At 48.5% G+C, this 16,559-nt stretch overlaps 1 protein-coding gene across 1 annotated transcript; it reads right to left on the bottom strand.

The window, feature by feature from the left end:
• Nucleotides 1–13,190: 13,190 nt before the first annotated feature.
• Nucleotides 13,191–16,260, bottom strand: TDGF1 (teratocarcinoma-derived growth factor 1). Its single transcript, XM_045989957.1, has 6 exons — nucleotides 16,226–16,260; nucleotides 15,366–15,418; nucleotides 15,155–15,280; nucleotides 14,619–14,733; nucleotides 14,402–14,511; nucleotides 13,191–13,306 (listed from the first exon to the last, which is right to left on the bottom strand). The coding sequence occupies exons 1-6, from the start codon at nucleotides 16,258–16,260 to the stop codon at nucleotides 13,191–13,193; spliced, it is 555 nt and encodes a 184-aa protein (XP_045845913.1).
• Between the last annotated feature and the right edge of the window lie 299 nt (nucleotides 16,261–16,559).

Here is a 16,559-nt window from a genome sequence, read left to right as displayed (position 1 = left end):
AAAGCTCATTGAGTTCACCCTGGAGGGTGTGCTCTGCTTCACAGAACCCCAGAACCCAGGTCTCTCTCTGCACCTGTCCAGCGCCTCCCATGGTAAGATGGGGTGAAAAGGCAATTCCATCTGGATCTTACACCAACCATCTGGAGCCCCTGGCTGGGCTGGGGCTCAGGGACATGCAGCCTCATGGGGGTCAATCTGAGAATTGTAGACTCCCCACAATGTAGCAACAAGTTGAGCATCAGCTCAGGGGAACCACTGGTCCTATTTCGATGCCCGTCCGTCCTTGGGCTTTGCTGCATCAACACGGCTGGGGAATGGGTGAAAGGAGCCCACAAACTCCAATTCTCCAGGAGAAAGGCCATGCAACTTCCAGAAGCCTCCCAACACCATGGCTCATGTCTGCCTCAAACATTAATGTAAACTGCAAATGGTTTGGGGGGCGGGTGCAAATTAGTTTTATAAGTAAAAAAAAAAAAAAAAAGAAGGAAGTAGGAAAAAAATGTAGTAGGCATGGAAAGAAAGCCCTCACCCTGAGAACAAATAAATGAAAAAAAAAAAAAAAGCCAAAAACACCTCACATAGTCTGTGAGGTTCTAACTTAAAATATTTGGGGAGGAGAGAGGGTGTTAGGAATGTATATAATTGGTCTTTATTTCCCATTCATGGCAAGGACTAGGGGAGTGAATGGGAGCAGACCAAGTACCTACAGATACCTGGGCTTCCCCTGTCCCAAAGAATAAAGAGAAGGTCAGTCCTGCTCTGTAGTCTGGGAAAGGCAGCTGGGTGGTGAGGTGGGGAGGTTAGTTGGTTTGTCCTGAAGAATCCAAAGGTCAGCACTGGATCCTGGGAAGTTGGTGATGTGGATGTGTTCTCCTGCCTTCCTGTCCTCTCGATGCTTTTTGGAACTAACACTCCTACCCCAAGGGCCGTCTGAAACCCACAAGGGAGGGTGTGGACGTGGGGCTTCCTTCTCCAAGCTTCCAGGTGGAGGCAGTGGGCCAAAAGCCAAGGGGAAGGCTTACTTCTCCTCTGGGCATAAGGCAAAGTCCAAGCTGGCCACCCTTCCTTCCCTGAAGAAGGCAGACTGTCTGCTGCCAGCAGTGGGGGGCCATGAGGGGCACTTCCATCTAGCTGACTGTTGGGGAGCTGGAGGAGTCTGCCCGGGGGGACTGACTTCCTCCAGAACCTCACAGCTAGGACAGCAGTCCCTGGTCCTCATGCTCAGGGTGCTCTTTCCATCCCTTCAGCTGATGGTCACAGTTTGCAAGCCCAGTTTCAGCAAACCTGCAAATACAGAAACCTGCGAGAATGACAGACCACAGAGGAAAGGAAATCATAAAAGCCATTCGCCAGCAGACCCCCTTCAAGTTCACGTTTCAGGACGCAGCTTAAAGGAGTCTGTGTGGAGTCAGAGAAGCCTCCGCATGGTTGAATATCGGTCTGAGTGCCAGGCGCTTGGAGCGAGGGGCACCAGAGGGCTGGGACTGTGGGTTCTGGGGGCGAGAACAGCATCCCAATCTCACTCTGAAAAGAGAGGAGAAAGTGTGATATGGATAGAAAATTCCAGTGAGAGAAGGTGGGGTTGTGAAGGTGATCAGTTTGGAAGAAGCACAGCAAGGAAAAAAGCAAGTAACCTAAGAAGCCAAGCAGGAAGTAGGAAGGAAAAAAGCCTTGAGAAGTGGCCAGAAAACGTTGTCAGGTTTGGGACCTGGGGGAGAGGGCGGAGAAAGGGGACGGCGTCTGCTCGGTGGTCCTAGGCTATGAGTGGGAGTTTGTCTTGCTCGTAGTTCCAACACACTTTGAGAAGCAGGAGAAGTCAGGGCCACTGAGATTTTGGAGCTGACCCTTCAGCCAGTCTTGATTCATCAGTAAGTAACCGACCAGTTACTGATGTGCCCCAGGCCTTATGGCCAGGGAGGGACAGAGGGGACACGGACCCTTCTGACTTCTCTGGGTTTCCTTCCACCTCTGTCTTCCTTGTGGTGGGAGGCTCATCCCTGGGCATTACAGAGTCGGCCGTCCATGCTGTGCACTGTCCTCCAACCTGACTCCAAATGCCGCATCTGGTTCCTCCTCTTACCTGTGCAATACGCCTGATTCTATATTGGTGAGCTCACAAATTTTATTCATGGTCTTTTCCTCTTAAAGACTGGTTTTCTAGGTGCCTGGGTGGCTCAGTTAGTTAAGCAACTGCCTTCGGCTCAGGGCACGATCCTGGAGTCCTGGGATTGAGTCCCGCATAGGGCTCCCTGCTCGGCAGGGAGTCTGCTTCTCCCTCTGACCCTCCCTCTTCTCATGCTCTCTCTTTTTCTCTCTAATAAATAAATAAGATCTTCAAAAAATATTAAAATAAAAAAAAAAGACTGGTTTTCTGTGCAGGGTAGATAAAGGGAGGCCCACAGATCTACCAAGGACCATGGCTCTGACAGGCATATTCCACCTGCTTCTTCTCATTCTCATGCATGTCCTGCCAGGCAGGGTCCTTTTAGCATCCTGCGGCTCTTGGTCACACCACCTCAAAGAATGAAGAGGGAGACCAGATGAAGAGTGGTGAGCAGCAAAGTTTATTGAGTGTTAGTATAGAGCTCCTGGAGAAGGAGGGGACCTGAGAGGGTTGCTATTTTGGTGTTCAAATATAGGGGGTTTTATAGGCTCTTTCGAGGAACTATCTTGAGCATCCTGAGTGTGGGTCCCTGTGGATTGGCTGCTAAGCTGTGCCCATCAGGGCTTTGCTGTCTACCAATGGGGTCATTTTTCCCATGCTGTGGGTCTTTCGGGCTGACATCTGGAGATGAACTGCCTCACTTTGCGATAGTGACCAATGTTTTATGGCTAATTGTTTTGTTTCAGGAAGTTTAGCAAAAGTCACTCCCACAGAGGCTGCTGGACAGGATGCTAGTGTGGTTTTGTCTAAGCTGTAAACAGAATTCTAGCATGGTTTTTGTCTGAGCTGTCCCGGCTTTTTGCTTTCTTGTTGGGGGCCTTGATCCCGACTCCCTACGTGTCCAATTAACTCCTAGCAAAAACAGCAACACAGGCAGGCCCCTGAGTTGCTCAGTTCAGAAGTAGGGACAGAACTAAGTCCCCGAGGCCAGGCTCACCTTCTTCTCCAGACAGGGGACTTCCTGACTCCTCACCTTTTGCTTTGGTCTGGGCCTCTCTTGGGTCCGGTGGGACTTGGCAGATTTTCCTTGCCATGTTGGTGTAATGACAGCAGCTGCCAGAAATGTAATGTGGAGACTCTGTGTGTGACATTGGGCCACCTGCCTCCCCACTTCCGCATGCTTAGGGCTCCGGGGGAGGGGGGATAGGCAGTCTAACACTGTTTTATCATGTAGTAGAATAAACAATTGGAAGCCTGATTGAAGAAGTAAAGCTCTGTAAACACGGAACCTTGAAATAACAACAATCTAAGGCAGGGCTCATCCATTTACTCTTTTTTTATTTTTTATTTTTTATTTTTTAAAGATTTTATTTATTTATTTGACAGATGGAGATCACAAGTAGGCAGAGAGGCAGGGAGAGAGAGAGGAGGAAGCAGGCTCCCCACTGAGCAGAGAGCCCGATGTGGGGCTCGATCCCAGGACTCTGGGATCATGATGTGAGCCGAAGGCAGAGGCTTTAACCCACTGAGCCACCCAGGCGCCCTCTTTTTTTTTTTTTTTTTTAACATACACTCTTTTTTTTTTTTTTAAGATTTTATTTATTTATTTGACAGACCTCACAAGTAGACAGAGCGGCAGGCAGAGAGAGAAAGGGAAGCAGGCTCTCTGCTGAGCAGAGAGCCCGATGTGGGGCTTGATCCTAGGACCCTGGGATCATGACCTGAGCGGAAAGCAGAGGCTTTAACCCACTGAGCCACCCAGGCGCCCATCCACTTACTCTTTTAACAAAGGTTTGCCCATCCCCTATTAGGTGCTAGGCATATTTCTAGACATGGCACACAAGATATAAGACCTCAGCTCTCATTAAAAGCTGGTGGAGGGATACAGACAACCAGAATGTGATTTCCTGTAGTTGACCCGCACTAGAGTGAAGGTGAGACCCTGGGCTGGAAGGTGTCTCAGGGGAGGGGCCTTAGAGCAGTCGGGGGTTTCTGAGAAGAAAACAGCTCATTGGGGCTCCAAATGGTGAGGAAGGGTCCCTGCTGAGGGGACCCTCCCCCCACACGTCTGAGTGGGAAGCCCACAGCCAGGGTGCTGAGTTCAGGGGAGGAACGTCTGGGGTCAGGGAGTGCAATCCCAGACAGCGGCGGCTCCCCCTGCCTCCAGCTGCAAGGAGAGGCCCACAGCGTGTCCCTGGGACCAGCCTGGTTGACAGAAGTCAGGAGTCAGGCTCGGTGTCCACCCTCATCTCGGGGAAGAACAAACCCCCATCCCTGCCCGGGCTGCTGGCTTGGGCAGGTGCAAATATTGTTTTTCAGCAAGAGCCACAAAAAGTGAGATATCCCCCAAACAGGGAAATCATCCATCCTTTTTTAGTCCACATATCTACCGAGGTGGAAGCCGGACACAGAAAAGCCCACGGGGTCGGCCGCAGCCTGGGTCAGACGGGCCACCTCCGGCCACGCCAGGTGTGGGGCTCAAGGGCACAGGACACTGGATGAGCTGCCAGGAGAGGTTGAACTCAAGTTCCTCAACGCTACTGTGTCTGTCCAACTATGAAAGGCTTTGACAAAGCAACTGCAATAGAATAAATAAATAAAGGTGAGGAAAAAAAGAAAAGATAAGCTCTCTTAATAACCTAATCTTTATGAGACCCCAATCTCTTTCCCAAAGCCATTGCTTTAGAACCAGAGCACGTGGTCAATGCTGCCCAGTGATTGGGTGACAGGCATTCGGCGCAGGCACGGTGGCAAGGCAGCGGGAACGTGGTTGGCAGATGCTTACCGGAAGAGGTTTACCGGAAGAAGCTTACCGGAAGAGGCTTACCGGAAGAGGCTGAGGGTTGCTGGGAAGCACAGGGGTTGGACCTTGCTTTCACTCCCTTTCCAGGCATTGACTGAGCACGGCTTTCACACCCACCCATGCTTTCGTTCCCCTTTTGAGCAACAAGCACAGGCCATTAACCGGCTTTGCTAGTACAGGGCGGAGCTGAGATTTGCCTTTAGGCAGGGAGTCCAAACCCATAGTGCTGGGAAAAAGACCAACATTTGGGCGGGCGCTCTTGGCAGCCTGAGAAGGTGTGCCTGCGGTTCCCTGCTCTTCCCATCCCTTTAAAGACTCTTCTTTCTTTCTACTCCTCTTCCCAGAAGAGCTGGACCCAAGGAGGGTTGTCTCCCAGTGTGCCAGGGAAGGTCTCCCTTGCTTTCCTTCAGGTCCAAAGGGGAAACGAGCCCTTCAGCAAAAATTGCGCGAGGGGATACGGGATCTCCAAGACCAGGTATGAATGAGCCTATGTATGTCTATGCACGTGTGTATATACTGACCTATTTATGGCCATTTCTAAGTGGGTGGTTAGCACAACTAGTAAGAAGAGTACCCACCCCAGTGATTGGCAGAAGTCAGGGGAAAAGCACATCCAATTCAAAGAACGGCAGTTAACTCAGCCCACCAGGCAGTTTCGAAGAAGGAGGCTGGGGACTGGGAACGTGGCCATCTGTGGGAGGAGGGTTACATGGGTCCAAATCTGCCCGCTAGGTGTGGTTGAGGGCTCTGGAGACCTGGAGCAGGAGACAGCCGTAGCTCCACTCCCCAGAAGCCATATAATGCACAGCTGAATTCAGAACTGGCTCCTAAGAGATGCTTCGAGTGACTTTGGCCCAGAAGAGGATGAGCTTCCACCTGTCTCAGGCTGGAGGGAAAGACAGGGGTCAGGCAGGAAGGTATCACCCAGTTGCTGTTACCCAGTGCTTCCTATGTGGGGCTTTTGGGGGCTCATGGATTGGCAAAGCTATTGGTCATTATTCCCCTTTGTGGCCTTCCTCCTTCCCCAGCCCAAAGAGGAAGGTGCCTTAGACTTGGGACAATAGGGGCTCTTGGGGAGGCTGTGCCTCTGCAGATGGAGTTGGCTTCCTGTCTGGGGCTAGGTACTGTTATGTGTCAGCAATGGTGAGTGGGAAGAGAAGGGAAGGGTCTCAGTCAAACAACCTAACTGAGCCTGTCTTGTGTCCTGTGAGGCTGTTCCCATTTCTAACTGATGAATTTGTACAACTTGTGGTCCCTGGACACCCTATGGAGGGGGAAACAGCTTTTATCCAAATACCTTCAACTACTACAGAGAAATCAATGTCTTTCTTTCTTCCAGAAAGTCGGTCTGAGCTTTTTTTTTTTTTTTTTTTAAAGATTTTATTTATTTGACAGACAGATCACAAGCAGGCAGAGAGGCAGGCCGAGAGAGATGAGGAAGCAGGCTCCCCACTGAGCAGAGAGCCCAACGCGGGGCTCGATGCGGGGCTCAATCCCAGAACCCTGGGATCATGACCTTAGCCGAAGGCAGAGGCCTTAACCCATTGAGCCACCTGTGCGCCCCATCGGTCTGAGTTTTTTGAAGATAAAATTCTACAATTATGATTGTCAGGTTATCTGATTGACATTGATTACATGTTGATTTTTGTAGTCTGTAGTCTTTGCCTTTTTTTCCCCCAATTAAACAAGAAACCTGAATGATTTGGGATTAGGTAATTTCTCATTTTCAATTGCTAGTGTTGGTCTCTGCTATGGAGGGGATAATTTATGCAGAGAATTTACATCATACACTCAGTGTAAGAAATAACTGTGTCAGTTAGAAGTGCTATATCATTTAAGAGAAGAATGTGAGCTCCTTCTTCTGCTCTCATTTCTCTCTCTCTTTCCTTTTTTTTTTTTTTTCCCCTGTGTTCAGATAGCGGTGACCTAGCAGGCAAAACTGGCCAAGTCTGCAAGGAAGTTCGCAGACTCCTGTAGGCAGCCAGAATTGGAAAGGGCTCTCTCCTCTGACAAGGTGTCAGATCATACTGAGGATGCCTTTGGCCAAGTGGCAATTCTGCCCTTGTTCTTCTGGTCTTTATCCTCTTCCCTCCAAGAGGGGGTGTAGGAGATGGTCTTCAGAAGTGCTAATTGTCTTATAAAGTGTAGCTGTTAATGAGAAAGGAAAAGATAAGGAAGGGTTCCCTGCTGGCCTTCCTCCCCCCTTCTTCCCTCCCTCCCTTTCTTCTGTCTTTTCTTCCTCCATGCAGAGTTCGAGGGTGCAGCTCTGGGTCCCCAGCCATTGGCACACAGGTGCTGAGGAGGCTTGTGGACCAGCGATGGGGCAGACATGAAAACAAATCAGCATGGTGGAGTGTTATGGGATCTCCGAAAGAGGCCTGTTGGGGTGAGGGTACAGCTCATAGAGTAGTCCATCCCATGGTGGGGGGTGGGGTGGGGGTGGGAGAGATAGGAAAATGGGGTGAGGGTGGGGGAACCCCAGATCATATTTCACCTCCCAGATGTAAGATGTTTGAATTATACAGAGCTAGCCCCTCTGCCAAGGTGCGGGGAGAGGCTGTTACATTTTTAAAGTTCAGGACCACTTCTTAAGGCCTATCAAAATCTATGCCAGCTTTTAGAATGTGGAATTTGCCTTTGCCATGCCCCTTGACTGGTCCGTGAAGTTGTCAGTCCTGGGGTGGTCAGTGGGACCGGGATGCTTTGCTACTGTGTGTCCTGGGCTGCCTCTACTGATTAAGTCGAGGTTCACAGCAATTCCCTCCTCACTTCTCTGTCATGCTTAGTATGCCTCGTGTCCATCTGGAAGCTTCCTCCACCTTTACGTCTTCTTAGGGGTTGTTCCTTCTTCCTCCAACTGGTCCTTGGATACTCATCAGGGCTGCCCCTGGCCCTTTCCTTAGCAAAGAGTTGGTGGTGTGCCTCACCTTGTCCTTGACCTGCCCTGCTCTGACTTGGCTCTACTGGTGCCCTCCCCAGGGCCTTCCCTTTCTCTCCTGTTGGCTAGTCTTTCATGACTTTAAAAGAAAAAAATAAAAGATTCACTTATTTATTTGAGAGAGAGCGTGTGTGGGGGAGGGGGAGGGGCATAGGGCGAGGGCAGGAGAAGCTTAAGCAGATTCTGCATTGAGCTCAGAGCCAGACAAGGGGCTCGATCTCACGAACCTGAGATCACAACCTGAGCTGAAACCAAGAGTCTGACACATAACCAGCTGTACCACTCAGGTGCCTCTCCCCCCTTTTTAATCAAAGGAATACGTGTGTCTAGTTTAAAAAATTATTGCAGCCAAATACTCTTCCGATGGTGGTACAGGCAATGTAGCACCAAATGACTTTGTTAGTTTTGGAAATTTTTTTCAAGTGAAGCTTTAAAAAAAGAAGTAGTTCCAAGCCCACACAGTGAGGTCTCCTGTACCTGTGTTCTTCCTGCCTGAAGGCACCTGGAGAGCCCCTGCTGGCCCAGAGCGGCTCTGTTCCTGCCGCTCCTTTTACCTCCCAGCGGGGGAAGGGGATGAGGACCAGCCCCCTTGCTGTGGGGGGGCCCTCAGGATGGGAGGTCAGAAATAGTGTGGGTAGTAGTCAGATTTCCCTTCCCATTTTTTTCTTGTTTTGTTTTTGGTTGTTTAAGGACCTTGTCAGAGGGAGGGAGGGATCCCTGGAGGAGAATGTTGGCTAATAATTGGGACTAGCTTTTGGTCCCCGATGAATGTTTAAGCTATGAAAAGAAGGAAGCAATTAACCATCAATTGTTGCATGATGATTTGCTGAACATTGTCAGCTAAGTTCTCAGGTGAAATGCTACCTGCATGGTTCCTGAAAATAACGTAAGGCAGAAGGGTAAGGAATTATGGACCACAGGAATTTTAAGTAGGTTAGAACCAATTATTTACTGTTCCTGAAGCAGTTAGACCCATGCAGTGTGTGTGTGGGAGCACATGTGTGCAAGAATGGGAGAAGGCAGTGGAGAGCAAGGACCCACTTGGGAGGCAGGACTTCCTGGGGGATAAATCAGAAAGGAATGTTGGCTCATAGCTGCATCTTGTTGGGACTTGCTCTCAAAGGGAACCATCTAGAATAAGGAGATGCTTCCTCTCTAGGACAAAACACCTAACACTTGGCTGCTGTGGAGGGTCCAAAGCCCAGGTGATTCCTGGGGGATATCTTGGTCCTCCCTACCCAACTAGATGGTTAATGGGAAGATACTGTGGCCACAGCTGAGGAGGTCATGGTGGTCGGGAGCACAGACCTCAGGGAAGAGGGTCTTGTCGCTCCACCAGGGGTGAGCCCTACAAAGCAGTGGCGGTGCCCAGCTCAGGGTGAGGGAATGTTAGAATGGGCAGAGGAGGAAGAAGACTGTGTTACCAGCTGTGCCTTAAGGTCATTCACAGTGTTGGAGACAGCAGCCTGTTCCACTACTCCTTTTCTTAAAGATCCCCCTAGGACTGATGAGAATCCTGGAGGAAGTGGAATCCACAGCAGGCGGGGGCTGATTGTGATGGACACCTGGATCCCCTCCTCGGGACCCTGTCACTTATTCCCCCTGTTGCTGGGTGTATTGGCTGGAACTGTCCTCATCACATGGACACTTTACTTTGAGGAGCCCATAAGCCTTTTGAAGGTAGGATCTACATCTTCAGCATCCTCTAGAGCACCATTTCCCAAAATGTACATGTGGTTCGTGATTTTTAGATGGCGCCCAGATGACCATTATCACTATTCATTATTAATTGCCTTTAAATTTCAGGTCTTGTGTCAATTACCCAGGACTTCACAATTTGTTTTGGACAGGTAAAAAAGCATTTTAGAAAATGAGTTGATCGCTGACCGGAACATGAAAAGATGCTCAATATCGCTCATCACTAGGGAAATGAAAATCAAACTCACAGTGAGACACTACTCCACACACCCCACGAAAAATGGCTATTCTTAAAAAAGCAAAACAAAAATGAAACCCAGGCTGCAACAAGGGTTGGTGAGGAGGTGGAGAAACGAAACGTTGTGCACCATGGGTGGGAATCCGGAATGGTGAAGCTGCTGTGAAAACCAGGTTGGTGGGTCTTCACAAAATCAAAGGAGAGGGTTGCCTGCCCAATGCTCCTGCAATTCCACCTGCGAGGAGATGCACCAAAGAACTGAAAGCAGGGCCTGGACGCCATTGTTCACAGCACATTATTCATAGTCGCTTAAAGGGGGAAAACAACCCAGATGTCCATGGATGGATGAATGGACAACATATTACCATGGAATATTGTTCCACCTTAAAATGGAATGAAGTTCTGACCCATGCCCTAATATGGATGAGCCTGGAAGACATGCTAAGCCAAATATGGCAGACCCAAAAGGCTGGCTGTTGTATGGCTCTACTTACAGGAGGTATCTGGAAGAGTCAAATTCAAGGACACAAAAAGTAGATCCAAGTCCCAGAGGCTGGGGTTAGGGAGGGGAATAGGGAGTTACTCTTTAATGGGTAAACGTTCAATTTGGGAAGATGAGAAAGTTCTGGAGAGGGATGGTGGGGATGGTTGCCCAGCCATATAGATGTAGTGAAAGCCACGGAATTTTGTAGTTAAGAATGATGGCAATGCTAACTTTTATGTGTATTTTACCACCATAAAAGAGTTGATATAAAATAAAAATAAGATGATGTGGCCAAATTGAGGTGACATGTGAATGCCCAAGTTTGGAAAACACTGTCCCCGCCTCACCTGCAATGTGGTTACATTTGCCTGCAAATGAGAAGCCTTTTTCAATACTCTGAAGTTGCTTTTTCCTTTTATTCATTTCCATTTCTGGGCAAAAAGCAGTCTGGTAAACAGGCAGGTAGAAAGGGAAGAATTGTGACATTTGTGGAGAATTTTTGTACTAGTGCTCTATTTTATTTATGTTAGTCTAACAACACTGTGGTGTAGGGATTCAACCCGCTTTGCAGCCTGGGAAACTGGGTCCCCCAGCCCCACCAACGTGGGGCAAGTAAGTCTCTAGAACAGCCTTCCACACTGGGCAGCCCAGCCCACTCTTTGAGCTCCTTGGGTGTACCTTTGGAACTTCGCATCTGCAGGGCATTAATTTAGAGAAACAGGAACTGGGGACCAAGTGGTACCTAAATGATGGAAGCTAATGTCCTTCACAGCAGACAACACGCACCAAAGCCAGAAACAACACTAGGTCTGGGCCCTTGGCTCTTCCAGTTACTTCAGTTTCAAGCCTGATGTAGTCGTGGCTTTCCCCGTGAAAACAGATGCAACCCACCCTCACTGTGGGAAACACAGAGTACAGAGGGGAAAACCCACCACCGCAAACTGCTTGTCACAGCACAGCCCAGAAATAACCACGGTTCACACTTTGGTCACTAGATTTGCCATTTTTACTGGGCATACTCATGTACACAAGATAGTTTTAAAATACATAGTTTTACCACCTGGTTTACAATGAAATATATAGTGAACATTTTCTCTTTTGCAAGTTAAAATACCTGAAACATACAGAGAAAATATAATTTATTAAGCTCTCTTGTTGGAGAAATTTAGATAGAATTTTTTTCCAAGGAAGACTTCATTCCTTTTACAATGCATTGAGAAAAAGGGGTGTCCTTCTAGAGGATACAAACTTGCCTTTTGGGAACCCTCTGACACTATTTTATTTTTTAAAGATTTTATTTACCTATCTGACAGAGATCACAAGTAGGGGGAGAGTTTCGCAGAGAGGGGGAAAGCAGGCTCCCTGCTGAGCAGAGAGCCTGATGCAGGACTTGATCCCAGGACCCTGAGACCATGACCTCAGCCAAAGGCAGAGGCTTAACCTACTGAGCCACCCAGGTGCCCTCCTCCTACACTACTGATGGAAATGCAAACTAGTGCAGCCACTCTGGAAAACAGTATAGAGTTTCCTCAAAAAGTTGAAAATAGAGCTGCCCTATGACCCAGCAATTGTACTATTGGGTATTTACCACAAAGATACAAATGTAGTGATCTGAAGGACCATGTGCACCCCAATATTTATAGCAGCAATGTCCACAATAGCCAAACTATAGAAAGATCCCAGATGTACATCAACAGATGAATGGATAAAGATGTGGGGGGTGTGTGTGTATACACACACACAATGGAGTATTATGAAGCCATCAAAAATGAAATCTTGCCATTTGCAACAATGTGGCTGGAACTAGAGGAAATTATGCTAAGTGAGATAAGTCAGTCAGAGAAAGACAGTCATCATATGGTCTGAAGAGAGGGAAAAATGAAACAAGATGAAACTAGAAAGGGAGAGAAATCCTAAGACTCTTAATCATAGGAAACAAACAGGGTTGCTGGAGGGGAGGGGATTGGAGGGTTGGGGTGACTGGGTGATGATGGCCATTGGGGAGGGTATGTGTTGTAATGAGCACTGGATATTGTAGAAGACTGACAAATCATAGACCTGTATTCCTAACACAAATAATACATTATGTGTTAATTAATTGAATTTAAATTGAAAAAAGAAAAAGAAAACTGCCTTTCCACTTAGGTTTTTAACTTGCTTCTTGGGTCCATCTCATCATCAACCAAGTAATTCATTTTATTTTTCTCAATCTCTCTCCCATTTGCTTCCTCTTTTCTAACACACACACACACACACACACACACACACACACACACACACACTTCTAATACTCAGCATCCAGTCCCTCACCTCCACTATCTGCCCTCTTGTCTGCTCTCTTTACAGATGGTCCCTTTCCTTTTACAGATGAGGTCTTAATTGATTTTGATTAACTCTACTAAAATCTTTAGCCTCAGTTATGCGTTAGGAGTAGCCTTTAATAATCTGAAGATAGAATTCAATTGTTTAAGGAAAATACTAAGAAACCCTTGGTAGAGTTAGGTGTATCAAGGAATGTAGACCTTGCTCACAGTGTAGATATGGCTTTTAAAAAAAAAAAAAGAGAGAGCGCACAAGGGGTGGGGAGAGGCAGTTGGAGGGAGAAGCAGACTCCCCACGGTGCAGGGAGCCTGACATGGGGCTTGATCCCAGGACTCGGGGATCATGACCTGAGCCAAAGGCAGATGCTTAACTGACTGAGTCACCCAGGCACCCCTATGGCTGACTTTTTTTTAAAAGAAGTCTTTTGGATACAGCAGGGCAGAGGAAAGTAGTTGGTACTTGAAGAAAATGTTAGGGACCATGATGAACATCTATTCATTCTTTCAAGGCAACTAACCAAAGATCATCTCTGGGGACACTGGAGTCACAGACTTTACAGGTTATGAAACTCGCATGACAAAATGCTTCATATGCAAGTGTCCATTAACAGTAACTTTGTAGAGTGAGGCAGACGCCAGCCACTGAGAAGGTGGTGCCCAAAGCCAGTGTTAATTCTGGAGTCCTGGAGACCAGGACGTGCTCCTCCATCACATGGGCATCTGAAAGGGAGGCACACTTGGTCATTAAATAAATCCCTCCAGCAGACCAGCCAAAAATCAGTTGGGATTCAATATTTGATGAATAGAGTATGCTTACGGGATCAAGAGTACTGATCACAGGAAAGTCAGACTCCCCTGACAAAAATCTCTTTCAGCAGAAGTCGCCAGGGGCCTACGGTTCCCTTGGGTTTCCCCTGGACACGTGCCCTCACACCTGGAAACTTACTCCAGCTGGTGACACCTTCGATGGCAGGGGTGCCACAGGACTTGCTCAGGTGTCAACGAGGAGACAGCACATTTTTGGGCCCCAAGTTCCAGGAAGAAAACATGGCCTCCACCCCTGCAGTCATCCCGTTCATACTTACCAAACGCCAATCCTGGGCCTGACAGCCAGGAGGCGAGTGGAAAAGCCACAGTCCCCGTGTGGGTCAGGGCTCCCATCTTGCACTCAAGGGAATCATCTGCTTTCATTTAGTTTCTGGACTCGACCCTGGGCAGTGGCTAACATCCCCAGGGTCAGAACTCTGAGAGGCCTCTGTACTTGGGGAGGACCTAGAAATCTGACTCAGGGTGGGGTGGATCCCTGCCCTTCTTGCTACTGTTTTCCTCAAAGCAGTAAGAATCCACAAGGTGACAAGGTCGAGATCCCTTGAGGATTCGCGAGGAAGCTCCTGAGGAACGAGAGGGGGTGGTCGAGCCTCTGGTGGAATTTAAGGGCAGGAGTTGGGAGTTGTTCACAGGGAGCTTATCTGGGTCACCCTGCCCAAAGGAAAGGAGCTCCCAAGAACACCTCTTGGTGTTTAAGAGGCCAGCCTTTTTCTTGTTTGTTTTCCTTAGAAGAAGTTCACACACTGTAATGTGTCAAATAGCATTGATACAAGTCTCCACCTGGAAGGTGACATTTCTGAGGCAGTAAATCTGAGGGACACCAGTGTGACCCGTGTCCCCCCCCCCCCCCCCAATCTAGAGCTCTCCGATGCCCCCTTCAGGGGCCAGGACCTAGCAAACTGTGGGGTAAGAGGACAGAGCCCCTTCACCAAGTGGCCCCAGGCAACTAACTAACTTAAAAGGACAGAGGAGGGGACTATGGCTTACCACAGCCCGGTAGGAATGTCTGCCGAAAGCAGTGAAGCCGGCCACGCCAGCATTTACACATGGAACATCTCTTGGGCAGCCAGGTGTCATGGGGCACCGACTCACAGTTCCTGGGAAGGAACAGAGAAGGCGATGCATTCATGTTTTTAACTCCCTTCTCTTTTCCTCTCTGCACCCCCTTCCACCCCTACCCGCCCACCCCCCCCCAGTGGCTTACTCTTTCCGGGAATCATGCTCACAGTTGCGGCCATAGAAGGACGGCGGGCAGGCACAGAAGGACCCCAGCATGCAGGTGCCCCCATTCAGACAGCAAGTTCTGTTTAACTCCTTACCTGAAATGTAAGACGAGGTGGCTGAGGGGCGGTGGGGGACTGAAAAGCTAAGCTCCTGGGAGCAAAGGTCAATACAGGGCTAAGGGCTTGGGCTCCCCAGTGATCGGAGATGTCTTAAGTCTTGTGAACTGCACAGAACGGCACTCTTGCTTTTTAGTGGAGCCTCTGAGTAGAGAAAGCTTTTTCATGCTCAGGCCAGGGGTGGTTCCCAGAGCCCCGGGAATCAGGAGGGAAACTGCGTGCATCCCAGGGAGGTCAAATACACACTGCCGGTCTAGGCTCCAGGGCCAAGCCCAGTCCAACCATCTGCCCAGCTCCCGAATCAGCTTGCCAACCAGGAGAAAAAGCATCAGAGAGAGAGGAAACAGGAAGGACCAGGATGGTCATAGCACGAGGTAGACCTAAGGGAATTGGGTCTTACTATCTTGAATGCCTAAGGTCGGCACAAACTGGGAAGACCGGTGACGAACCGCAGACTCCTCCCGGGACCCAACGCTGGCATCTCTTAAAGGCGGCTCTCTCCTTGCAAGTTCACGGTGGCCCAACGCTTAATGACAAAAATCAACGGGTGGGTTCAGGATTTCAAGCCCGGTGAAAATTGCTGCTGATCAAAATAACAAAAAGTCTCTCACCAGCGACTAATTCCAGTTCAAACGCTTTGGAAATGGCCATGATCAGAATCACACTGGGAAGATGAAATCAGACACGGGTTAGACAAACAATGCAAATAAAACCCTTTGCCATAACAGAATTAACACTTGGGTCTTCCTAGCACAAGGGCGAGACCACAGACCACTAGGGAGAAATTGTAGAGCCCGACCTTTCTTTCTCCTTCCTTTCTTTTCAAATGGCTAACTCATGTAACAACATCAAGAGCAACGATGAGACTAAAAATCACCTAAAAGCTAATTTTTTTCAATGTTTCATGATTTCTTAGGCTCTGTCCTCCTAGAGCCATAATTTTAAGTTGGCGTAAATCTTTCAGCTTCGATTTCACAGGACACGTATTCTCCTGCACTTAGGTTTCCTATAAGAATTTTGAAATGACCAAATGACTGACTCTGTAATCAGTGAATCACGTTTTACAAACTATTAAAAAAAAAAAACAGTCGTTTAAAAGATTTTCAGGTTAAAACAAATCCTCCCATGACTCTTCACGGTTTTGCAAATACTGATCTATGCCTTCAAACTTCTCAGAAGCAGATTTTTAATCTGGTTGATATCGACCTTTTCTTACCCAAGAGAGGAAAACGCTAATCATCTCTCGGGCAGCGCATTAACCCGACTGAAAATGTTAAAAGCCAACGGCAAAGCTGGATGAACTCTTTTAAGTGTGGAGTTCCGGTTCTTTCGGGAGAAAACAGCATCCCTGTTGGCAGCCCTTTTTAAGGTTTGGGCAAGATGAAGTCAAACGACAGAGAGGGGTAGAACATTATTTCTGCAGGTGGCAAGCTCTAGTCATCAGAAGTTCACGTTCAAGATGGGTTCATACCTGCAGGAGAAGCGTTCCATCTTTCCGCCGTCCATAGCTCCTAACAAGTTAGGGGGAAAGAAGGTCAGCATGGCTTTCATTCATGGTCGTTGCTAAAAAACCCAAAGAAAAACATTAATTCCCTGAAGTGAAAATGGGAATTTAGAAAGAAGAGTATCCCTGATGAGAGATATGCTTTCCCCAAAAGGTCTTAGGAGGAGCGGGAGCCAGGATGTCTGGGAGACTGGGGGCTCATCACCCAGCTGGGCCTAAGGAATGCTTTGAGCTTAGCTGGGGAGCCAGCCCGGCTGGGGCCTCTCCTTCCTCACCAACCAGGCGGGCAGTGGGGAGGGCC

This window comes from Meles meles, chromosome 20 (assembly GCF_922984935.1).
Source record: "Meles meles chromosome 20, mMelMel3.1 paternal haplotype, whole genome shotgun sequence".
Lineage (NCBI taxonomy): Eukaryota > Metazoa > Chordata > Mammalia > Carnivora > Mustelidae > Meles > Meles meles.
This window is presented reverse-complemented; position numbering and strand designations above follow the sequence as displayed.